This window comes from Psittacula echo (assembly GCF_963264785.1).
Source record: "Psittacula echo genome assembly, chromosome: 2".
Classification (NCBI taxonomy): Eukaryota; Metazoa; Chordata; class Aves; order Psittaciformes; family Psittacidae; genus Psittacula; species Psittacula echo.
In genome coordinates, this window is record NC_137737.1 from 71419691 (window position 1) to 71445387 (window position 25697).

Genomic DNA, 25697 nt, shown 5'->3' on the forward strand with positions numbered 1-25697 from the left:
GACCAAAGGCTGACACCATTCCCACCCCTATATAAACCTTGAAAGAACCTGCTCACCATCCTCTGCAGTTTTCCAAAGAGCGCTAAAGCACAAGGTGAGTCAAGAGACTACCTGACTTCTTTTCAGGGCTAGCAGCTTGTCCCCCACATAGACAGCAATGCACATCATGAGAAGATGGGATCCCCTCCAAAGAACTCTGGTTCCACATGGTTCCTTGTTCCTCTGTTTTAGAACGAAGTATCCTAAACCTCAGATGAGCAGGTTGTGCTGGTCGTTGTCCAGAGAGATACTGCCAAGGTTCAAACGCAAGATTAGACTGCTGTTCCGTAAGAATGGATCGAATCATAGAATCACAGAATGGTTTGGGTCGCAAGGGACCATCTAGTTCCAACCTCTCTGCCAAAATTGATGAGGGGCTGCTTTCGGCTTATCATTTCTATGCATCAACCTAACTTTGCTCATGCTAAGGCAGTCAAAATCAGCCCTTTATGTTGCTGTGTTTCTTATTCCAGGGAAGTTTTTAGAAATACGTTGGTTCACAACAAAGGACAAGAAAATCACATGTCTGAAATATTAACCGGTATTCCTCTGGAAGTGTATTTCTAAACAACTGTTTTGAACATTTTTAAAGCAAGCTTATTTCTGGAAACACCAATATGCAGAACTGAGTCATACACATCACTTGTGGTTGTTTGAGAGCTGCCTGCTGATACAAGGCATTGTCAAGATATTCTCAAAGTCAGCAAGGTACAGCCAAAAGGTACCAAGTCCAAAATGTACAGATTTCTTTTGATGCATGGCATAACTGGGATATTTCTGAGAAGCATTTGCGCTATGTGTTCTTCAGAAAATGAATGGAAAATTTTACACATAGCAAGCTGTGAATGGAAGGACTGATTATGTAAAGCGTGGTTCTCTGAAGGGGGCAGAGGCCCTGAGGTTGAAGGTGATTTAGGGTATGAAAAATTTCTTCTTCAGTGATGACATCAGTTTTTAGCATTTTGTTGGGATGTGTGGTGGTGTGCTCCTATCAATCCTCTGATGTCTAAGCTTTTCCATCAGTGGGGTAAGGACTTTAAATTAGATCTTGATTGTCACAATTTGGAATCCATCAAGGCAGAAAACTTCTATTTCTATAAAAATGACCAATTTTTGTGTGGTCAAGTAATTTTCAAAATGAACAGCTAAAAGGAATTGGTAAGGAAGTGAAAAAGATTAGAAACTGACAAAAATCCTCCGGCTTTATTTCCATGTATCTACTAACAAATGTACTTCCCAATTAGAAAATTTTACTGTTAGAAGAGGTACAGAGGACAAGCACTGTTGCAGCTGACAGTGAATACACAGTTCTGAATTTATGTGTAGATTAGCACCATGTACCACAAGAGAAAAAGTAGTCTACTAATGTTACTGTCAGCACTTTCAGAACTGTTATTACCAGCACAACAAAGAGACCTTTCTCTTTTCATACAGTTGGTTTTCAATTGCTCAGTCCAATTATAAAATCTTGTGCTTTTACAAAGTAGGCACCAGAGGGAGATCTGCACTTTAGTTCAACTATGAAATAATGCTGGCAGGAGTCATTCAAAAGTGGACAATCAAAGCCTCTTGGCCAATAGACCCTAGGTGGTTCCAATGAAATTGTGGCTAATGGGAGCACTTAGAGAGGGACTGGCATTTGGTAATCTTCTCTTTTCTAATGGCCAAAAAAACTTAAGAGTGCTCCATGAAGAAAAGCAGGATCCCAGATTTTAGGCTGCAGATGAACATAACCTCAATCACATTGAGCATAGGTGGGAAAGACCTGTTCTTTGCTACCTATGCCCCAGCTCCTCATCACATCCTGCTGATGGTTACCACTTCCCAAATCTTCTGACTAAGCTGCCTATGTAAGAACTCCCTAAACATGTCAGTCAAAATAAGCTAGATCAGCTTAAGTAATTTAAATAACAAATCTTTCCTAACATGGCTCAATTTGACTGAATTGGATTAGGGAGAGCTCCCATGAGCAGCTCAGCTAGCAGACCAGAGAGGGCAGTAACCCCAGGTAGAGGGCAGTGATGAATGCTTTGGTGTGGACTTGCTCTTCCATTGATAAAGCTACTGTTGAAGGAGGACTGTAAATATGTATATATTGTAGGCAGGTTAGTATTGTTTTCTAAGCCTGATAAAAGACAGCAAGAAAAGCTATCTGGTCAGGGAATGCATTATTCTCTTAAAAATGTGTACTCTCAAATGCAAGTGGGGAAAGGCAAGAGGCAATGACTTCTAGAAGGCAGGCAAGAGCCCAGAAAAACTGATCCTGTGCACATGGAGTCAAGCACACTAACTGGAGTCCATGTATACAGATAAAAAAAAAAAAATCATTGTTATGAATGTTAGGTCTGTTGGTATGGAAGAACAAATGACTCTTTACCTGTACAGCTGGATACAAGGTTTATAGTTATGATAAAAAGAGTTATTGATGGGAACATAGAAATGCTCACTGAAAGTACTACCTATACCACATAATTTTTCTCAGCTCCTCATACACATTCCAAGTTAAGAAAATTGTTGAACAAAGAACAAGGAGCATATTCTAGAAGAAAACCCAAATTTAACTCTGCTTTGTTGTGATAAAAAAACCCCAGGCAGTCAATAAATCTCTCAAAAGTTTGGGTTTAACTTCCAGGTTGAGAATTTGGGGTTTGCATTTCTGTGTTAAGTAGATTCAACTCAAATTTTTAATGAACAAATTCATTCTAGATGCTTCCCCATACAAATACAAAAACTTGGCATTTCAACTACAACTACTATACCTTTAATACAATTTTGCACACTACTTTAAAGAAATATCATTATAGGGGAGTTGGTGGGGAAATCATGTTAAAGTTTCATTACAACTACAGAGGTTATACAACTTCCAAGTTGCCAGCAGCTTCTGAAACTCAGCAGATTGAACTGTCCAAGGATGCTTTTCCACAGCTGCTTAAAGCAATACTCATGGGATTGCCAAAACTGAAACTGAACCTGCTCTTAGAGAAAATCTAGCCTCAAATTAACCTTTTTGAGCAAAACAGAAGGGGAAAAAAACCAAAAAAACCCCACAAAAACCCCAAAACAACAAAACCCAGAAGTGAGAGGTAGTGAGGGAGAATAATTTTCAGATGGATAAACTCCCTAAACTGATTCTATGTGAAATCCTGAGTGCCAGTGTTGATAGAGGAAACACCCAGCTGAGGAGGTGCCTTTCCATTTTCTTGGAAATACATGGGAATGTCTAGTCCTTGAGAATAAGGACAAACAGGAGAACTTAAACATATCAGTACTCTGGTTTTTTTCTTGTAGCTTACACTTCTCTCCTGGGAGCACTGAAAGGGAAGTACCCCTTCCTACTGAATTAATCCAAAAGGGTAAATTAGCTGTGTACCTTCTAGTTCTCTTTTAATTACAACTGCAAACAGTTTTCTTCCCTGGCTACAGGACTCATGATCCAGTCTGTGCACAAATAAGATACAAAAGAAAAGAATTAAGAACCCACAGGCAACCATAAATCTGGCATTTCCTCAATCTATAGTGCTTGAATTTGTGATGTAAGTAACAGTCTTTTTACTATGTGGTATAAAATCTAAAGAAAAAAAATCTACTACAAAAAAAGGAGATGCTCAGGCACAGCCCTTGCCTTACAAAGCTCACAATGCTCCTACTTGCAGGGGTGCAAGAGTTTTATCAGATTTATCAAGTAGGTATGAACAAGGGTCTAACTTAGATGTGGTTTGTTTATATGCACATGCTTTATCAGGTGAGCAAAGTTAATTATCATTTGGTGGTAGCTGAACTTGCAATAGCTTTTTATTATTCCTTGTGGTAACACATAAGCCTTGCCAGTTACCTGTATCACAGAGCGCACTGGGTATAGCTTCAACTGTATTGTCTCACCTTTTTTTTATTTTTTTTTTCTTGCATCAGTCAAATAGTCTTTCTAAAGTGGGTCAAAATAGACAAGTCTGAACTTGTCAATTAGACAGGTCTAGGCAAGTGGTGTGTGTGGTAGTGGGGAACTGGCCGACCGGCTGCACCCAGAGGTTGTGGCAAATAGCTCCTTTTCGAACTGAAAAACAACTGACTTGTCACTAGTGGAATCCTCAAGGGACCCTTTTGGGCCAAACACTTGTTTAATATCTTCATAAGTGATCTCCAGATCCAGATAGGACCAAATGTACCCTGACCAAGTTACTAGGGATACCAAACTGAAGGGGGAAGTGGACACTTTGGAAGTGAGAGTCACCCTGCAGGATGACCTGGATAGGCTGGAAGAATGGCGTAATCATTATTAAGTTCAACAAGGACAAGTGTAAGGTCTCACACCTGGGAAAACACAATCCAAGAATGCAGCACAGGCCGAGATCTATCTGGTTGGGGAGCAGCTCTGTGGAAAGCGATCTGGGGGTCCTGGTGGACAACAAACTAAATGTTTTTGAACAATGGGTAGCTGTGGTGAAGAAAGCCAACAGGATGCTGGGTTGCATCAACAAGGGCATCGCCAGCAGAGATAAAGAAGTTATTACCCCACTCTACTCAGCTCTTCTCAGGTCACACCTGGAATACTGTGTTCAGATTTGGTCCCCACTATGTAAAAAAGATGTGAACAAACTGGAGAAGGTCCAGAGAAGGGTCACAAAGATGATCAAAGGACTGGGAAGCCATGAGAGGAGAGGCTGAGAGAGCTGGGTTTGTACAGCCTTGAGAAAAGAAGGCTCAGGGGAAACCTTACCACCATATTTCCATCCATAGTTACAGGGTGGCTACAAAGAAAATGGAAACTCCCTTTCGGAAATGAGAGTTAATGGGCACAAGTTACTCCTGAGGAGATTCTGACTAAAACACTAGAGGAAAATTTTTCACAATGAGAACAATCATACGTTGGAATAATCTCGCCAGGGAAGTGGTGGACTCCCCAGTGTTGGACATTTTTAAGATTCGGTTGGACAAGGTGCTCGGCCATCTTGTCTAGATCATGTTTTGCTAAGAAAGGTTGGACCAGATGATCCTTGACGTTACAGAATCATAGAATGGTTAGTGTTGGAAAGGACTTTAAGATCCTTAAGATCCAGGTTCCAACCACCTGGAATTCTATGATTCTGTTATTAGTTATTTTAAACGTTATGGTGAGCTAACAAAATGTGCTTTAATATAAGGAATGTTTGTGTGTGTGATTACACTTTCTAGTTTATTTCCATGAATAATGTTCAAAGGTAATCTGGTCTATTCTCAGTCCGCCACCAAATCACCAAGTTATCACAAAATGTAGTACATTGTGCCTGCCTTACATTTTCTCACAATGATGGTGTGCAGGGAAGTGGTGGAAAGAAGGAAAAGATTAGGCCTGACCAAATTTCACCATTTAGATACAGTGACTATACTCACTAACTGCAAAAAACCACAAATTCATACAGCTCTGAACTCTGTGCAATTCATTGTTGTTTCTCCTATTTGGTCATGTTTTCCTAAAGAGCATGAGAAGCTAAAGCCACATTACAAGGAAGGGCATGGCAATTAAAGAGGCAAGATGCTTGTATTCTTCCCAAAGGATGCAGTACACACTTATGTATGTACACAGAGTAAGCATAAGCTCTATAGCATATCCCAAAGATATATAGAATTGATACACAATACACAATCTCAAGAGGCATATCACAAAATAACATCCAGAGATTGCTGCAAAGAACTACCAAGATACATAAATCTGTCTACTAAGTCATGCCAATTTAGAAAGTTAAAGTAGATTTTCCTTGATGTATCGTTTTCAACCATACTGTCTTTAAAAAATGAGATATTTTCAATCTAAGATGAGTGTAGGCCTTGAAAGCAGAATTTCATTCCTCTAAATATTTTCAATATGATCTTAATTGCATTACTAACACATCTTGTGAACTGAAGACTCTTGCAAAACATAATTTAGGCACAACTTCACTCTTAGATAACACTACAGCAATTCAGACACCTTTGTCATAGTACACAAAATCACCATTCAAACCAGAAAAACCTAGAATTCTGGAAATCAAAATAAAGATTTCCTTATAAAGAAATCAAAACATCTGAAAGAATCCAGACAATCTGAAAAGCTACATATCAAACTCAAATTCTACTGTAAAACTGCCATTAAAGTGGAATAAAGTCTTTTAAATCATAGAAGTATTCAAGAACTTCTGAAAAACTGTATCTGTGCCATTCACAGAAAGTAGGATTTTGTACAGAGCCTTAACTTTCCCTCTCTCTTAATCATAAAAAAGTTCATTTTACATGCAATTCCAGCTTTTGCCCACCGTTACTCTAATGCAGTAGTGCTTCTGGAGTTTAACAAAACAGAATGTGACAACAGCAGACAAAAATCTGCATCCAAACTGTTAAAACCAATACAGAAATTGCATAAAATAAACAAAAACTGCAACCAAAAGGGATTCTGACATATCCACCTCTACATTCACTGAAGAGAAAGACCTACTTAGTCTTTTCTACACTGTTTATGAAGTAAGTTGAAGACTAAGCTCCATAGCTGTGACATGGTTAAAAATAGCTGTATGGCTTAAGCATGGCAACTCATACTGCTCCACAGGAAGAATTACTCCCCTGGTCAAAATATTTGCCTTTTCAATGAGCTGAACTTTCAGGTCATCTGTTAACAATGTAGATTCTTTCCTATCTAGAAGAACCTTATTGTCTCTCCTTTAACAAATAGCAGGGTATTATTCCTAGCTGGTTGCTAATTCACACAATTATCATGTAAAAATCTTTCAAAATGCTGTATGCATCGCTTGGGTAATCATATGTTTTGATTTAATAAATCTCATAGTTAATTCCTCTGTATATGTTAAATAAAAATTAAACTTATTTTTATTATACCTTCTCCCCAGATCCCCAACCCTCCTTTCCCCTCTCTTTTCAGGCTTCCCTTCAAAACCACAGATGCACGTTACAACTGAGTGCAGGGTGCCTTTCATGCTGAAAACACCTTTGTCAGATTTTGTAGACAATGTATGTGAACGATGACTGTTTAGTTTGTCTTCCTGTATAACAGATAACTTCACTCCAAAACTCCTGCAACAGGACATCATATTGTGCTTGAACTAAAGGCATCTTTTTCGAAAAATTCACATCTTTGTTTTCAATGAATCAAAATATCCAGAGCATCCTTAAATAAATTGTTCTGATAGATAACTGCCTTCAGTTTTATATTTTTTCTGTTTCTAGAAGAAAATTCACCTTTCAGCTTTTGGCTCCTGTATTTTGTCATACCATTGCCTACTATACCTGAAGGACTGATATGTCTGAAATCTTTGCCTCATGTAAGTACCTACAGGTCAGTCACTTCCCAAACTTCCCTTTGCTGAAACTAAACAGACTAAGCTTCTCCAGGCTCTTACCATACACCAGGGTTTGTTCACTTACTTGTTTTTAAGGCTTTCACATGTTAAGCCTCACACGTTTAAGGCTTGACATGTTTTTTCTGCATCTTCTTAAGTTTATCTAGGTTTTAGGGGGTTTTGCATCTTAAGCTTAAGCAGGATGTAATTTTCTAACATCACTTGAGCTATACAACAAAATAAAAGCACACCTAACTCCACTTGAGATCCGCTATATCCATACCAAGAGACTGCACTGTGCATTTTAGCTACTGCATCATATCACCGTGCTACTCCTTTCCAAAGTACTACTCTCCATCCTACATGTATGATCTTACTGTCTAGACGGATATATTTAGCTATATTAACATACGTTGAAATGATCCCCATTAACTAAGTACAGACCATCCTTCACACTTACTAATCCATCCATTTATTGCACGAATGCATTTTACCAGAGATTATATTCTATGTTCCTCCAGATCATTATCCAAATCCTTAAAGCAATGGGCTGTGAAAAACTTATACAAAATCCAACATGAATGTCTTTCATCTATTACTGCTTTATGATCTGCCAATTAACCAGTTTGAGATATATTTAATAAAGGCCGTGTTGACTTAGCAAAGAGCTAGGCTTTAAAAATCAGAATGCCATGCAGTATTGCATCAGTATGGAAGCTTACTGTACCCATGCAAGTATCTTTGTCAACCAAAAACTTTCAGCCTCATAATAAAGAAATAAATGCAGACACGTTCTAATCAACACAAACAGCTGGGCAAGCAGTGACTCTGCTTTCTTCAATTTTCTGCTAAGCAATTCTCATTTCAGTCTTTCCACAGTCCTTTCTGTGATCCTTATCAACCTGTCCAGTCTAGTATTTATGTTATATCCTGGCCCATCCTATCTCATTTACACTTCTACAACAATTAAAATAAAACAAAATACAAAACCCAGTACCTTAGATACCTTTAGTTGCCTGAGTGTATGTTTGCTTGTTTTAAATCCTGACTGCTGTAGATTAAAGAAAAAATAAATAAATATGTTTGTTCCTACCAGAATAAAGAAATATTTTTTGTAAGTCACTGGAAATTGTGAATATAATATCCAGATTTTCACCAAAGAACAATAATACTTTGACTCACAGCATGTTTTTTAAAGAATCATAGAATAATATTTTTAGCAGTATTTTAGTCTCTTCTCACCTATTATTGCTTATCCTGTCTAGTAGACGCATATCACTACTGGCATTTTGTTGCTCTAAATGAATAAGAGAATTTTCATATTGTTTTTAACCCCATTTATAGAAAGTTTATGACTAGTGCCTATGTAGAATCATTGAATTGTTAAGGTTGGAAAGGACCTTAAGATCATCTAGTTCCAACTCCCCTGCCATGGGCAGGGACGCCTCACACTAAAACATGTTGCCCAAGGCTCTGTCCAACCGGGCCTTGAACACTGCCAGGGATGGAGCATTTACCACTTCTATGGGCAGCCTTTTCCAGTGCTTCACCACACTCACAGTAAAGAATTTCTTCCTTATATTCAACCTGAACTTCCCCTGTTTAAGTTTGAACCCATTCCCTTTTTTTCCTACTGTTACAGTCCCTAATGAAGAGTCCTTCTCCAGCATCCTTGTAGGCCCCCTTCGGATACTGGAAGGCTGCTATGAGGTCTCCACGCAGCCTTCTCTTCTCCAAGCTGAACAGCCCCAACTTTCTCAGCCTGTCTTCATATGGCAGGTGCTCCAGCCCCTTGTAATGTACTATGAATGGTCTTTTTATTGAGACAGCTCGTAGCCACTCCTGCTTACGGCATTTTCTCTGAATCTTCATTCATCTGAATTTTTCACCTCTGCCTTACTACACTGACAGTTTCACACCTATCTCTAATGACTTTTCTTTGTAAGAATTACAAATCCCCTGGGTAACTTCTGTTTTAAAGTAATATAACTTTGAGACAAAACTGTTTCCTTCATATTTACAGCAAAATCTGTATTTTGTCATTTTTAGGAAATCATCTTTTTAGAAAAACTGATTACGTATTAGTGGCAAGGCCTCTAATGGACAGAGCAGATTCAAATAAAAAATGATAACTATTTGTTCTGATTGTTTTCATGGAAGTAATCTTTCATTTAATTTCATTTTTGCTAGAAGAATAAAGTTGAGGAGAACAGAATTTCCCATTCTCAGAAAAGTGTGACAAATGACCTGCACATATTAGAAATTCCAGGAAAATTTTATTAACCATCACCTAATGTAATCACTCTGAAATAATAATGCATAGTTTCTTTGCATCTAGATATTTACAGAAAGATTCCCCTGTCACATAAATCACAGGAAATTGTACCTTTATCTCTGTAAAATGAATGTTCACACCTTACTGAACTTTCTGAGGCAACTTTCTATCCTTAAGCGTACAATTTGTTTAGTTGCTTATACCTTGCAAATAGTCAAAAAACCAGAATGCGGTGTTTTAATCCTTGCTTTCTGGAAGTAAGAAACCTGGTGCATAGGCTGACTGTTCAAACAACATCAGAACTGAACCACAAACGAAAAACGGAAGGGCCAAATACAATGGCTTGATTTTATAATTTGGTTTTACTCTTAATAAAGTCTGGCACTCAATAAAAACTGGCAGAGTGGAATTCTGTTTGACTTAGTAATTTTCACGTATGTAGTCAAAAGTGTTCACTGTTGGGTTTTGGTTTTGTTTAAAATACTTTATTGGCAAGTACGTAAACTGGAATATATTGGACTGAGTTTCCAGACAATGATCAACAGAATTTATTCTTTTTTGACTGGCTGTAATCTTGGTTTGTACCTTAAAATTATTATTTAATAATTTGTTGGGCGGGTTTTGGGGTTTTTTTTGGTTTCGTTTTTTTTGTTTGTTTGTTGTTTTGGTTTTTTTTGGTTGTTTTTGTTTTTTTTTTTTTTTTTTTTTAACTAAATGAAGGATCAATGCCAAAGTTGGCAATGCCATTAAATTGTACTGGTTTAGAAGTGAAGTACAGCTTTTAAACTTATTGCTACATGCACCTGTTAAAACAATGAGTCATTTGAATATACATTCATGCAATCTTAATTTTTGTGTGCTACACCCATGAAAGAACCAATATTCTATTCTATGTTTTTATACCACATACAAATGCAGACTACATTTGTAAACAACAAGTGTATAAAGTCATTTAATAAGAGAAAAATGTGTCTTAAATGCTGAGTACATAATCTCTTTTTATCATCATATTTAATATTTTGAAATAATCATAGAATCATAGAATCATTAGGGTTGGAAAGGACCTTAAGATCTTCAAGTTCCAATCCCTCTGCCATGGGCAGGGACACCTCACACTAAGCCATACATTTTTTAATTAACTATTAGCTACACATATACAATTCACAGAATAGTTGTGCTTAATACAAACAAAAATAAGTGGCCTACACATAGAGAGAACTGAGAACATTGGATTTGGGGCACTTAACCTACTCGGCTGTTTTCTAAATTCTCACTGAATTACTAGCTCTATGTTCCCACATCCTTCCATAATATATTACTAGCCTTGTAGTCTTTATTATTAACAGATATTTTTCTTTCCTAACCAGTTTTTATTTATATACTGGAAGGAGGTAAAGAGCAACATAGTTTACTTTCTCCTTATCAGTTTTCCCACCTTCTCATAAACATGCTCAAAGTGAAAGTAATTTGTTCCTGCCCATGAAACCGAAACCAAAAGTAATTAAAGCGTAAGTTTTTCTACCCAAATAGATATTGACAGCACTTATACTTTGAAGTTTAATTCCATTGAAGGGGCTAAAATAATCTTTATGAATATCAGCATTTCAAATGAAATGCAGCTTAAAGGGAGCTCAACTATGAGGAGACATCCCACTCCATGCCCACTGCCCACTCAAAGAATAATCAGAATCCTTAGAAATAAGTTATACTTTTAACTACGTGTGTATATCACATCCCCACGTTCAGAGTGGCATCAGACCATAATTATAATACAACCAAGGTGGGCAGGCAAAAGACAAGCTTACAGGGCTGCAGAATATCCATCACTTGTGGCACACTGAAAGTAACAAGAAGTTTAGGCAAACTTTGTAACTGCTATCCTTAAATAAAATGCAGAGAAGTATTAATAAGTAGCAGTTACCTGGCACTGAGAAGTAACTGGGATCCCAAATTGTTGCAAACAGGAGTTTTTCATTTACAGGTTAAAGTGGAAGCCCAACCAGCTACTAAAACAACACAGCACAGCATCTTCTGCTCTGAACATGATCACCCCATCTCTCAGTGCAACCCCTTTCTCAGGGGCACTGCTCCTCTCCTGCGTGGTGCGGCATGACCTCAAGGTGCAGTCCAGGAATACGGGCTCTGTGATTCAGCACAAGCCAAGGGCAAGAAGCTGTGCAGCCACACTACAAGTCAGTCCAGCAAGTGGATCCAGCTGAAAATTAAACATGCAGTTTGATGGATTCTTTTTTTTTTTTTTTCTTTTTAAACAGACCCAAGCCATTGCTGCAACCACCCACCACATCTACCCAGATTTTTCTCCTGTCTCCCTTCCACTATGCCATATATTCCTGCTCCTTTACTTGAAGTGGCACCTCAGAAGTGGTTGGATTTCAACCTCAAGTCAGTCAGAAAACTGCCAACAAACTATTTCTACAAAAGCATTGGGTAGCCTTTGGCTAGACAGCCTTCCTTAAATGGCATTCACCTGACCCTGTGACACAGATCACTGCCAGTGCAGAAGGAGGGGGAAGAAGGAGTGGCTTGTTGAAGAAGGCAGTGGTGACCAGCAAGGCCTATAGCACTTCAATTTGCTTAAGTTGTAGAAAACAGAGCCCTCAGACTCCCACTTGAAAGTGGACAAGGAATAAATGGTCTTCTTCCCTAATATTTAAGTTTCAAACCCAACTTCTAGATATCATACCACTCAAAGAAACATTAAGAGAGGAAAACTGACACAAATGCTGTCAGTATACATAAATTTCCCCAAGTCTCAGGGGTCGCTTACTGAGGCTGGTCTATGGCTCAACAGCATGAATGACCTTTCACACCTGCTTCGTCATCCTGACAAGTATGTGCATGGACACGCACTGAACCAGACTGAGGAACTGATTCAACCAAATAACCATTTTTGGAGGCAGGGTTTTTCGTTTGATTTGGTTTAATTATGCCAGATTGATTCTCCAGTCCTCCTAGCACATGACCAAGCTGCTCTTTTGGCTCATCAGAAGGAACAGCTGACTGTTTGGAGGAAAGACCTGTGAAGTCAATTACAAAGCACTACCACCCAAACATCTTCTGAGATTGAATGTAAAATGAAGTAAAATACAACAGTTATGGTTTAAAAGCAAAACTTCAGTTTTGTTGATCAGTTACTGTCACTCAGTAAACAAATCTTAAAACAGACCATAGTAGCTCAGTGCTGTGCCTAAACACTTTATACTTCAACATCAAAATCCCTTAATAACTTTCACCTACTAACACAGTTTACAGTCCCAGGGGAAGGCTGTAATGAATGAAATATTTGGTATTATCCTTTAGGTTCAGAAGACAGCAGAAAAAGGAAAAAAAAACCCAAAACCAAATCCTGCAGTGCTTAGGAGGTCACATTTAAGTATATTCAACTTAACTGACTAAATTAACCTGACTAGCCTTTCTATACCTCTTTGTAGAGAAAGGGGATGAAGTCTGATGACCTTCCAGAGAAATTTTACTTAGAAGGTCTGAACGGCCTCCTGGATGACACTCATCACTGATTACACAGGATATCAAAGATAACACTTGATTCTAGTTAAATACCTCTCTGCAGGTAGCTCCACCAAAACCAAACCACACCAAAAACATAAAAGGGAGACAGGTTTGTCTGTCATTTGTACTTCCAGCACAGCTTCTCTCTCTAAGACCCAATCAGCCTTTATTCTAAGATGTTCTGACAGTACTCACTTGGGGGAGAAAAGGGAGGAGAAAAAAGGCTTTACTCTGCTTGTGCTTTGGTGCAGGGATTCAAACTTTGTCAGGAAGATGAGCAAATGATTAGCAATCACCTCTGAAATATTCAGTTTGAGTGATATGCTCAGTGCCAGCCTGTGACAGAAGAAAGAGAATTACATTTTTCAAGAGAGTATCCATGTGTCCTAATGATGAGATCCTCCATTTTTCCTGAATAACCAGTTCCCATTCTACAGAAGATAAGGCAGTTATACCAGGATATGCCTTTTTTCCCCTACATAACAAAGTTCCAGTTTCTTGCTCAGAAAAATAAAAATCATCCTTACTTTACAATCATTAGACAACTAATTCCTCACTGAAAGTGCCCTTTTCTGAAGAAGTTGGATGGAAAAAGTCTTTTCTGGTGGTTTGACTGAAAACTAGAGAGACAGGTATTGGGAAGACACTGGGAAGGCAGAGCTCAAATAATTGACAAAAGGGACAAAAGATGAAAAGAGAGCATTCATTTAGTGAAAAGCAGAACATAAAATTATGCTTTCACAGTCCAATAACTACTTTCTTCTTCCACTTCTCATAATTTACTACATCTCAGTATACTTTAAGACTTTAATTAGCATACAAAGATCTAAAATCCTTCCCCCAAAATTAGTCACTTCTAGTTACATCTTAGTTCAAGCTTCATAAACATAAACAAGAGCACAGAAGAAAAATAAGAGAGCCAAATAAAGCATTATTTTACTAATGGAAAGAATAAAACCACATAAATACATGAACGTATATATATAGGTCAAGATACTGACTCATTAATTCCCATTATTTATGAAAACATCCATCATGAGCAAGCAAAAAAGTCAAAGGGCATTTTTACTTGACAATAAGAGTGTCATAATAAAGAAAATTATTTTCTATTCATGCAAGGAATCATTTTGTTACATTTAATAGCTTTGATTAAAAATATATATGTTCAAGTGCAGAAGATTAAATTCTTTAGAATAAACTAGGTTGTAATTACTTGAGTAAGGACTTCAATGTTGAATAATTCAATTAATATTGAATATATTCAAATAATATACAGCAATTAAAACAGGAACTTCCCATTTCACAGACCAATACCAGTAAACAATGACTAACTTACATCTTCACTTGCACAGAAAAAACCCAAACACTATTGAAGTGTAACTTCAATGACAGCTGTCCATGACTCCTTGCTTTTCATCAGTATCCAAAGGTATGAAGAACTAGAGCATAGCAAACATTTTTATCTGAAAAATGGAGGAAAATAACACAGGAATAGGTATAAACAAATAAAAGTAGCTTCATCTGTCACCACGGGTGGATCAAGACCTAATGTTCATGGGGACAACAATATGAGGTCCTTGTGCTTGTTCTAAATGCATGTTTTGTCACTAATGGCAGCAGAGGAAACCTCCAAAAACACCGTCTTAGTCAATATGCTTGCTCTGCATTGCACCAGTTTCAAGGCAAAACTGAACTTAAAATTGAAATTGATCCTTGTAAAGAATTGGTTTTAAGGATAAGGCATTTTAATGATTTATCTCAACAAGCCTTTTCTTAAAAAAATCCAATAGTCAAACAACCCTGCTATTAAATCTTTACTGATAAGAAAGTAGAGAAGCATGGCATGCTTTGTATACAGTTATGACACATGTATCCTGCTAATGAAAAAATGAGCAAGATCTTATGTTTGTGTGGTTTTAAAGATTTATGGAGTAGTAGTTCTTCATGTCCATTGGTTTCTGTAGTCATAGCCATAAGCTATCAATTCAAAAACTGCTCAATGCACTGGCTTCCATGTTTTAATACTCCTACAATGCTACATTTTAAGGAATCATCCTTAAATATAATAATTTTCATCTTCTCATTCAAAACCTAATATTTTATTCTTGGATAGTTGGAATAAAATGCACAAATAAAGCACAAACCTCAGGAGATCTGATGAGTACAATGTGGGACAAAACAAATCAATTTAGGAGCTGCCCTTATACAAGAGAGATGCCTCTAACATGAGTGAAATAGAATCTGAAACACTGATGGATCTTTCAAAACAGGACACTACCTTATTTGCCATCAGCATAGGGAAAAAAAAAAATCTTTGTTGTTACTGATCATGATTCCTTGACGACTGGGTAAAAATATACTTTTTTCCAGTGTTAATTCTCTGGAAGTCATGCCTTTCAAAAGTCATGTGATAGTGAACTCATCCTAGCCTTCTGTATTACATTGTCTAATGGACTTTTTTCCAGATTAAAAAGGTAGATACAGAAGTGTCCTTTACTCTCCTACTCAACACATACCCATTACTATCTGATTGATGCTATCAGATCAATACACGAACTACATAACACTAAGCATATGAACCACACAAAGGAAAGAAGAATGTGAGAACAATTTGTGAGCTGGGCTCTAACCTTCTCTAGCCATTTCCATAGACTGTAAAGAACCTGGTGTGCACTGATGGTTTGAATTTTAACTTGGAAACTTTTGACCTCACTATATCGTAACTGAAAATTGATTTATTTCTCTAAAACTGCACTAATTTAGAACTTCTGTTGCCCTTAGGAATATCTGGACGTCTAGTTACCTCTTCAGCTGCAAAGGATGATGGTGAGCTGTTCCTATGGACGCCTCATCAGTCTTCCACAGGAAAAACCTCTACAGCTTCACTTTGAGGAAGCATGAGAAATTGTTTAACTGGAAATGCTCACTCAACTAACTGTCGAGTTGCTTTGAATACATCTATTTAGAATAACTTCCGATCTAATTCCACAAAAAGCAGACTAAGTTAAAAAGCTCAAGGTTCTCAGTCTGGTGTACACATCACTGCTTTTATTGTCTTTCTGTTTCTTTGTTCTTAGAAAGCACCGTTAATCAAAGATCGAGTTTGGTCCTTATCTGTGACCCAAACAAGTGAGAAGAAATGTGCCAGCCCTGAAAACACGAAGGCCCATCCAAGAGTACAGAGTTACTGTTTGGCTGAAAACCTACAGAGAAAAAAAAATCTCTGGGTTTGTTTGGTTTTTTTTTTTCACTCATTAAGGAAAAGTTTTCCATCAATCTTCCTAATTTTAGAAAGATTATGCTCCAGTACAATCTACTATAGTTTATACTTAAGTCTGACAAAATAGTATTAATTTCAAATAATGAAGTTAATTCTTAGAATTATTATTACACATGTTATTACAATTTGTTTTATTCTGTGGCCATATTTCTCTCTTTAGATTTTTTAGACTAGGATTCTACTCACACAAAGCAGTTAGCTAGGCCTTATTTTGGCATACAGACCCTAAGCATGTGAAGTCTGCACTGAAGATTTTGCTGATATCTGAAGCGTACACTGCTGATTATTTCGGATTTCACTCAGTTGGTGTTTCTGTTTTGGTTGATCACATACGCTAACATCCTCTTCTTGAAAACTACAGTTCAAGTTAATACATTGTTCAGGAGCAGCAATGTATTCAGTGATTATGACTCAGAAAAGACTTGTGCTAACACCTTATATTCTACCATTTGAACAAGACCCCAGCAAGTACTTAGAATATTATCTGAAGAGAAACGATGACAGCTGAGCCTGACTAACCACTGTGCTAAGACGAATGAGTGACCTGGCAGTCATACCGTACTCCCGTTTACCACACCCTGCCAGGATCAACAGAAACATGCACAGCACTGCTCTTTCTGCAGACGTGCCCACCTTTGCTCAAGCCTGCAGCCGCGACCCCCCGGCAGACATGTGCAGGGACTGAAGGTGGGCTCTGGTCATCTAGGGAACTCAGGTCATGCTACTGGCATTTCATAACCAAGGCTGAAATCTGCCTTGGTCTCAACAAAACTAACCATGAAAGCTCCTGATGATTACTGCTGTGCCACATTTCCCATTTCCCTCTCCCTACAGTAAGACATTACAGACCTGTGATAGGAATCAGGGTGCTGAGCTGGATGGAAATGTTTGTGTCAGTACATATAGACTTACGTTCTCATGAGGCTAGTTTTAACCTTCTGAGGCACCTAGCCACTAAAATATGATGGAAGAGTCATGCTGTGCTAGCACGAGCTATATTTTATATATATATATAAAACTGGGGAGAATCAGGTGCTGAAATTAAAGCACAACAAATGATCCTGATTTAGCAGCCAGCCAAACTATAATATAGCTAACTTTCCCAAAGTTACTTTGAATTGTTTTGTACCCTTCATATATCTACATTACTACTGGTTAACAAAAATGTTATCAATCTACAGACCATGTTGCATTGAAGAACTCCAGTTTATGGAAAGAACTTCAAAAAACATAGACTTCTGTATATCCACTAAATGCAACATTCAACACATCCTTGTGTCAGGGAAGTATTTTGGAGTTAAGATATATTCATTTCAACACTCTTAAGAATGTACCTTAATGGTTCCCCATCACACATATTTACAAAATGTACACCTGACATTTTTCTGTGATAAACACATCACAACGTATTCCCATAATTTGCTTTAAACTATGGCATCTTCAAATTAAAGCCAAACTTCTCATTATTCCCTAAAGTAGGCAGATTCCCATAAACCAATGTCTTACATGAAGTGGAAATGCTTAAAGAAGTAGTTAAATGTCTTTGCAAAATAAAAATGACAATCACTTCAAAAAAAAAAAAAAAAAAAAAAGCACATTTCCTTCCTTCCCTGTTCATTCAGGATACTCAAAAAAACCACCCACAAAAAACCAACCCAAACCCTGGGGTTTGATTTTTCAGATGCTACTATGACAAACAGTAAAGACTGAACATTAAGACTTGCTTTCCTTAAAAGCAGTGAAACTTTCAGAAACTGTGGGGGCAGAAGAGTTGGAGAGGCACAACTACAAATGTGGTTAGGCCACTTAAAACACATACCTTATCTTTCCCCACAAACAAAAAATGAAACAAACAAACCATCAGATATAACATGGCCAAGAAGAAAGATTTGATCAGAGCTGTACTGATTAATTTTATGAAGTGTGATTATAAAATGTGAAGCCTCAGTGAAGAATCACAACATAACTGATAGTTATGGTAGTTACTTTGTTTCGTTATTCAGTAAAACTGAGACATTTAATAAATAGTTGCTTTATTTAGCATTTTATGCTGCCAAAGTGACTTGAAAATCATTTAAAAATGTAAATCTATGGTTAATTTTTTTTCCATATCCATTTTATGTATTCATACATATTCATAGATTCCTTGAAAAAGATCTACAGTAGGTCACCATTAAGGGACACATGTAAATCTTCTGAGGATGTTTATGAAGACAGTAAATATTCTTGCCTTTATAGTGTTCTGAACCAGTAACATGCCAATTTTCTTTTCCTCTAAGTAATATGGAGAGAAACTCAAAGAAATTATTTCAAAGAACACGAAATTCTTGGTGTAAATATTTAAAGACTATCAAAAATTAGACAAATAAAAGCTCTTCTTAGAGAAATACTATGATGCTGGAGAATGCATTTGATAAAGAAAAATACAGGATTCCTTTTTTTAAGATAGTTTCTGGGCTAGCAATAAACTGCCAGAGAAAGCACATGGTATATTTAATATGGGAATTATTATTGCTTAACTCAAAGACAAACAAAACCCCCAACAACCCTGTATTTATTGACAAATAAGGTTATCACGTGCCAAACAGACACTCAAGACCTCAAAGGCGCAAAAGAAGTTAACAGGGAGAGGCTTGTGCATCCCTTTTCACCTTGCACATACCGTCTGTGGAGCTCATGTTTCCAACAGACATCCCAAAATAATACATCACTCAGTACCACCAGGTTTGGATCCTATTACAGAAGAGTGGCATTATAGGCCTGCATTATCAGTTATATCCAACAGATCTGCACATCCACAACACATATTTAAGAAGTCATTCTGGTTGTCAAAAGTTTTAAATCAGAGTTTTGCAAGTGTGGATCATTTATCAGAGAGAGATGAAACTGTAACCACTAGTAACTTTGTTTTTCTAGCACTCTGGCACAGGTCAGTCATGCAGCAGCAGTCAGGAAGAAATGAAGCTGCACCTACTGGGAAGTCAGAGGGATATGCCATTGGTGATGCTGCTCCAGCTACACCAATCTTCCTGGGGAACAAGGGGCTGTAGCATGTCTCATTAAGTCCTTTGTGTCCAGTAATTTATCCTCATTCAAGAGGTACTGAACATCAGCGTAGCAGGAGCAACCTTCCGCAATAGTACAGTCTTGTAAGCTGGAAGCAATTATTCTGTAACTCTAAACATGACTGGCACCACATTAGCCAATTGACCAAAAAACTCAAGAAATGAAATCACAGTTTGCTGTGAAAGACAGAGACTGTAAAAGAATTATCAGAGCCTCACGTGCTTTATGGATGGGACATCTTTCCCCCTCTCCTGCTTCCTCCTGTTTCTCCATCCTTTCTTTTTGTGATAGACATTGGCAATTTGAAGCAAGTTACACAGAAAAATATGACATATACATGTGTGTGTACAAAAGAATGCATGAAAAATGCTAAAACATCTTCTTATCTGTGAACCATTTGCGATCCTACACAGGACCCCATCAGATTTTAATTCCTTTGGCCACAGATGTCTGAACTCTGGAAGCAGCCACTAAAGCCATGTCAGGCCAGTGGCACTGCAGAAAAAAGGGCACACCAGAGAAACCCCCAGGGGCTCAGGTATTTCCCCAGCGGCAGCAGAATATGGGACACTCGACCTCCTCAATTTTGTCTGAAGCTCTAGGACAGGAAGTGAGAGAGATAACTCAAGCTGGTGAAAAGCAGTGTGGCAAGGAACACAGAAAAAAGCCAAGTTTCTTGCACTGAACATGGTGCTCCATTTCTGCAGTGCTCTTACATTTGCGCTCTGGTTTAAAGAGGTGAAAGTCAGCAGAAAGGGATTAACACCTAACCCTCAACTCTATTTTAAGTCAGATGTACAGTTCCTAAGGGGTGGAAGCAACGCAAACAGGTCTGATGTAAATTTCTAGTCTTACTTAGTTAGCTAGGGCTAGTCAAGCAAGTCTTAGTCTTTTATTTCTTTTGAAACATGCAGTAACATTCGCACCACTTGCTGTCAAAATAAAATCAGAAAGATTCAGGCATTACAGCTCAACAACTGTAAGACCCCCTTTATGAACAAGTGTCACTGATGTTTAACCGAGATCTGAGGAACCAGCACATCAGAAATAAGCAGCAGAAGACACATCCCAAGATATTTTGGACTTCCTGAGAGACAGGTTGAATTAAAACAATCCATTTCAATTAGGAAAAAAATTGCCCAAATAGGCAATTCTGACTTGTTGTTAATAGCAATTCTTGTTATCAAATAGCCAAAAGGAATTACAACAAACTCCAAGCTGCACACTGTAGATTGGATTTACCCTTTCAGTTAACTTAACCAAAACAAATGTTTAGACATTCCAGTAAATGCATGCAAAATATGATGAAGATCTGATCATTGCAGTGTTACCAGGGTTGAGAGAAAAACTTTAGTTTTATGTGGGTAATTCCCATGCAGTATCAAATTTTCAACTAAATGACAGCATTTCTCCCTCAGTTTTCTACACTCTATCATTTCAAAAACTAGCACAGTAGCTGAAGAACAGCCCAAGGGATCACTTTTTTTTTACTTTGGCCCAATACTGTATACAGAAAGTTTAAATTTTCATGGAATAAGTGTCTTTAGGTCTTACTTAGCAGGTGATCAAACTTGACATATAGCCTAATGCAAGGCCATACAACTTCAGCCATTAGCTCCCGAAATTAGTTTCAGTTTGTAATTTTACTGTACCTGTATAATTTAATGTGAAATGCTTTAATTCTAAAAATAAAACCAAAACCACTGAATCATCATTGGACGCGAAGTATCACCTTGAGAATACTAGACATTGGGATGCAAAAACATATCCACACATGCGTTTTACAAGACACTTGAAGAATTAAAAAAAACATTTTCCATTCTATAAAACATACCAAAATGTATAATTTTGAACTACAGGACTTCAAATATATCCATGGCAATCAATTAAGTCACCTTAAAAATGGTAGCTTTATGAGCAATATCAAGGTGAAATACAGAGCACAGAAAAGACACTGATGTACTTGCAAAGTTCACAGTCTTGCTTACTTCTTGGTAAAACCGAATAAAAATGTTTTGATATGAGTAGAAATCATGGCCCAGGTCTAACCACAGTTACGCAAATGGGATCCAGTGAACCATGTGTATCAGTTGCACCAGTAATTGTCAGAGGAAAGATGGAAACACTCGGCCGTTTGATTAGATACAATCTCCAACACACAGGGAACTTCAATGTATTTCCACTGCACTTAGTACAAAGTGGGATCACTTCCACATTTCATCAAACAAATTTATCATGCCAACCACAATTCAGTATGACTTCAATCCTGGACATCACTGCAAGGGTCTGCCAGAGGAGATCAAGTGATTTGCCTGCAGAGTAAGTAAACATAGTTTGCTTCCAAAAGAACCTTCTAAATGAGGTGGATATCCCACTTCTAATTACTCCAGTGAAGATGATGACAATAAGCAACAATCTTTCAGGGGGTGGGAATCAGTCAGTAAAGCAAAGCAAACTTGTCACAGCGTAAAAGAAAGTAACCCTACTATTTGCCCAAGCAGCTGTACAAAGGACTTTCCAAAAGCCACAGTAATGCAGACGGCAGCAGGCACCCACAAAGAAGTATGCTGTAAGATATCAATGCCTACTGAAACAAATCTGGGGGAAACAACTCCCAATAGCACCTTTTCATATGTTTTCCTTTACCTGTCTTGTTCACCAGTTTCTCCATGTCTGTCTACCTCACCAACATATTGTCACTTGAAGAATCAAACAAACAGAAAAACTGTGTTATTCACCTCACCCATGGGGCTTGGCAACATTACTACTTGTTTCAGTTTCCGTCTAGGAAAAAAGAGACTCCCCAACATTTTTCAATGAAAGTTTCATATTTTCTTCAAATCTTCTCCCCGCCTCAAAAATGCAGGTAATCATCACCACAACCTCTAAAGTGCTTGGGAATGAATGACATACAGGATATACAGGCTGCCCAGCAATGTCATCCTTCCTGCCCAGTAGTGTATTTCAAGGTTTCAATCTCTGAATTCCACCTCACTGGCTTACAGTTTGGCTTCTTCTCTCCCACAAACAACAAATGAATACAAAAAGATTTTTTTTTTTCTTAAAAAAAAAAAAAAAGGAGAAAAAAAAGAACTTACCATCATTTTTATTGTTTATAAGAGGATTTCTCATTTGCATTTTGGAAGAACCATGACACATATCAACAGGAGTAGTTGGTATTCATACTTTGTCTGACAATTGCAAATAGATTATACATCTTTTTTGACTGAGACACAAGATCAAGATTCATAAGGAAAGATGAAGGTATAACAAATGGCACTGGATTTCAATCACTAGATTCAAAGAATATTGAATGGTATTAATTACAAAGAAAACATCCATGAAGCAGAAGTAAACCCCTAGTCAACAACATGGGCAGTTCACAGAAGGGTTTAAATTAGCTAATATTCAACATTTCAGGTCAACTTGCAGTTACACACTTCCTAAATTAGTGTTCACTATATTTCAGTTACTTATTATTTTATGAATTTTCAGCCATGGCTATAACTTTCACTATAAGACAAAACTTGTCAAAAATGAACATCAATTTAGAAAACAAAAAAGTAGCAAAAAAGACAGCTTGACCATATCCACATAAACTTTGCACTTACACAATTAAAGAATGTATCTGATTTTTAAAATTAAAAAGTAGTTTATCAACTTCAGGTACTTTGCAGAAGAGGTTTTTGCCCAGCAGATAACACACGCTGCCTGCCCAGTGAGGACAGCCATGCTCAACAACCTACTGAGCCTTTTGCACAAGTCAGCATTTTAACAACCAAGAGTAATGAGCAGTGGCCACTCTAAACCTCAGCCCAATATCCAGCAAATGCAATTCTTCTGGTCACTTCTTATACCTATCAAAATCGATATCCCATTCTCTGTCTTTGATCAAACACAGCAACACACAAAGAACAAGTACTGGCCACAGAACAGTCTACGAGTCCAAGTCCACAAACCCAACAGAACTTCATCCAAAGTCAAAGCAAGTTTTTGGCAATCCTGTTACACACAGACCGGTCCCTAAATTTCTCTCCTGCTTCCAGGAGAGATCCCTTCAAGACTGGCTTAAGCCACACTATGAGGATGGGGAAACTTGCCAAAGCAATTGGCCATGATTTATCTTGTCTTGGGAATACAGGCCTTCGGTCTTCTACTTTATCAGTTCAGCACCTCTGCTCGGCAGTCAACTTGCTTAAAACATAAGCCCACCCAGGGCACCTTTCACTGGCTTCTACAGGTGTGTTCACCCACAGCAACACAAATGTAACCGCATTAACAGGAGACACACGTGCACCAACAGTACAGTAAGACATCTTGTTCTGTCAAGTGTCCTGAAGGCTGCCTGTCTCCCTTTGACCTTATCCTTCCAGCCTCTGGATATAAATATTTTTGATAGAACACTGCCTGGATGTATATTAACTAGGAGATAAAGCAGTTTTGGGTTTGGGTGGCCACTTCTTTACCCAGAAGACAAGAATGGCTCCAAAACAACAACAGCTTTTCACTCCTAGGGAAGATTTCTTGTGAAAATAAAAACAAGGAAGTTAAATCCAAGAGAGCCATAATGCTTTTCAATTAGGGGCAAGGATGTGAAATTGCCACACATAAGACAGGAAATTCAAAGTTAGGCTGTCACCTCATTCCCTTCTTCACCCCAAAACCTTCCTCTCCCATCAGCACACCCTTTGACCAGCTCCCGAGTGATGAGCGAAGGACGGCATGTCAGAATCTTAACTTTGAATATTTTTGGCTTCTCTTGCAACCTTAACCGTATCGTTAGAGCACGGAGAGCCGAGGAGTTTAAATTTTAATATTTTGCATCATCGCAGCTTACTGCATGGCCAAGGCACAGGATGGTGGCACAGGACTTCGGTACAGACACCAATCCAGCAGGAAAGCCCCTCTTGCCCTCCCTTCCCCTCCGGACACATGCAATAACTCGGCTTTGCACGCATTTTTGCACACCGCCGGGCTCGCACTTCGCCGTGCTCACTCCCGGAGCAAGTCGCGGCTGTCAGCGCTGCTCACCCCATCCAGAATCCTCTCCCCCCCGCCCCGTTCTCCTTCTAGAGTCAAAGTGCTGTGTGAACGGGGGGGTTGGAGGGAGAAGGGGACAGTGCAGGCCACTGGTAACACTTTGCCGTCTCCTTTCAGTCACATTTCCGTCCTCCTCCAGCAAAACTGGGGAGGGAAGGGGCGGCAGGGGGAGGACGGGGGGGGCACACACGCAGGCGCCGGGCCCAGCGGGAAGGGGCAGCCGCAGCAAGTGTGGGTGACAAGACCGCCGGCTCTCCCGAGAGCAACAAAAAGGCGGGTGGGGTGGGGTGGCCGGCGGGGCCGGGGGCAGGGCCGGCGCTCGGGGGCTGTTACCTCGTAGAGTTCCTCGGAAGCCATGCTGGGGAGCCTCACAAGGTGGAGTTGGGTGCTGGTTTGGAAATACTTTGTTTCAGTTGGTGTCCGTGTGGCCTCCTCCTCTTCCTCTTCACCCTCCTCCTCCTCCTCCTCTTCTTCTTCTTCTTCTTTTTCTTTTTCTTCTTCTTCTCCTCCTCCTCCTCCCGCTATCCTTCTCCTCCTCCTTTTCCCCTCCTCCTCCTCCTCTTCTTCTTCCTCCTCCTCCCTGCGCGTCTCTCTCCAGCGCAACTCGCAGCTCCGGTCGCTAAAAGCCGGTGAGGTGCTGCCGCCGCCGCTGCTGCTGGTGGCGGCGGGTCTGCGCGCACGGCAGCTGCGCAACTCGCTGGCTCCCCGCTGGCTCCCCGCTCGCGCCCGCTCCCTCGCGCTGCCTCTCTCGCACGCCCCGGCAGGCCGGCACGCACGCACGCACGCACACACTCTCTCCCCCTCGCGCGCGCACACACACACACTCTCTCACGCGCGCACACACGCACTCGCGCACGGCGGCGGCACCCCGCACCCCACCACCACCCCTCCGTCCCTGGCTCGCTCAGCTCGTTCGCTCCCTCCCCAGGAACACTAATCGAGCTCAGAGAGCGCCACACGCAACCACCCCGCCCCGGCTCCAGCCGCCCCCGGCACCATCCTCCTCTTCCTCCTCCTCCTCCTCCTCCCCCCGCTTTGATCTCCCATTGTCTGCTCAGCTGAGTCCCGGCGGCGCGCGGGGGCCGGCGGGGCCGCGCCCGGGGAACCTTGGGGGGGGGGGTGCGGGACGGCCGCGGAGTTCGGAGAGGCGGGCGGGAAGCGCGGG

The 25697-nt window shown here is 39.4% G+C and overlaps 1 protein-coding gene across 2 annotated transcripts in view; it reads right to left on the bottom strand.

Moving 5' to 3' along the window:
• The window catches only part of CDYL (chromodomain Y like), a 106631-nt gene extending 81217 nt beyond the window's left edge, over window positions 1-25414 (bottom strand). For both annotated transcript variants that reach the window (XM_080610415.1, XM_080610414.1), the window contains exon 1: window positions 24866-25414. In XM_080610415.1, the coding sequence (XP_080466541.1) occupies window positions 24866-24889 (24 nt within the window). In that variant the 5' untranslated portion in view covers window positions 24890-25414. The remainder of the gene's footprint in view (window positions 1-24865) is intronic.
• Window positions 25415-25697: the final 283 nt, after the last annotated feature.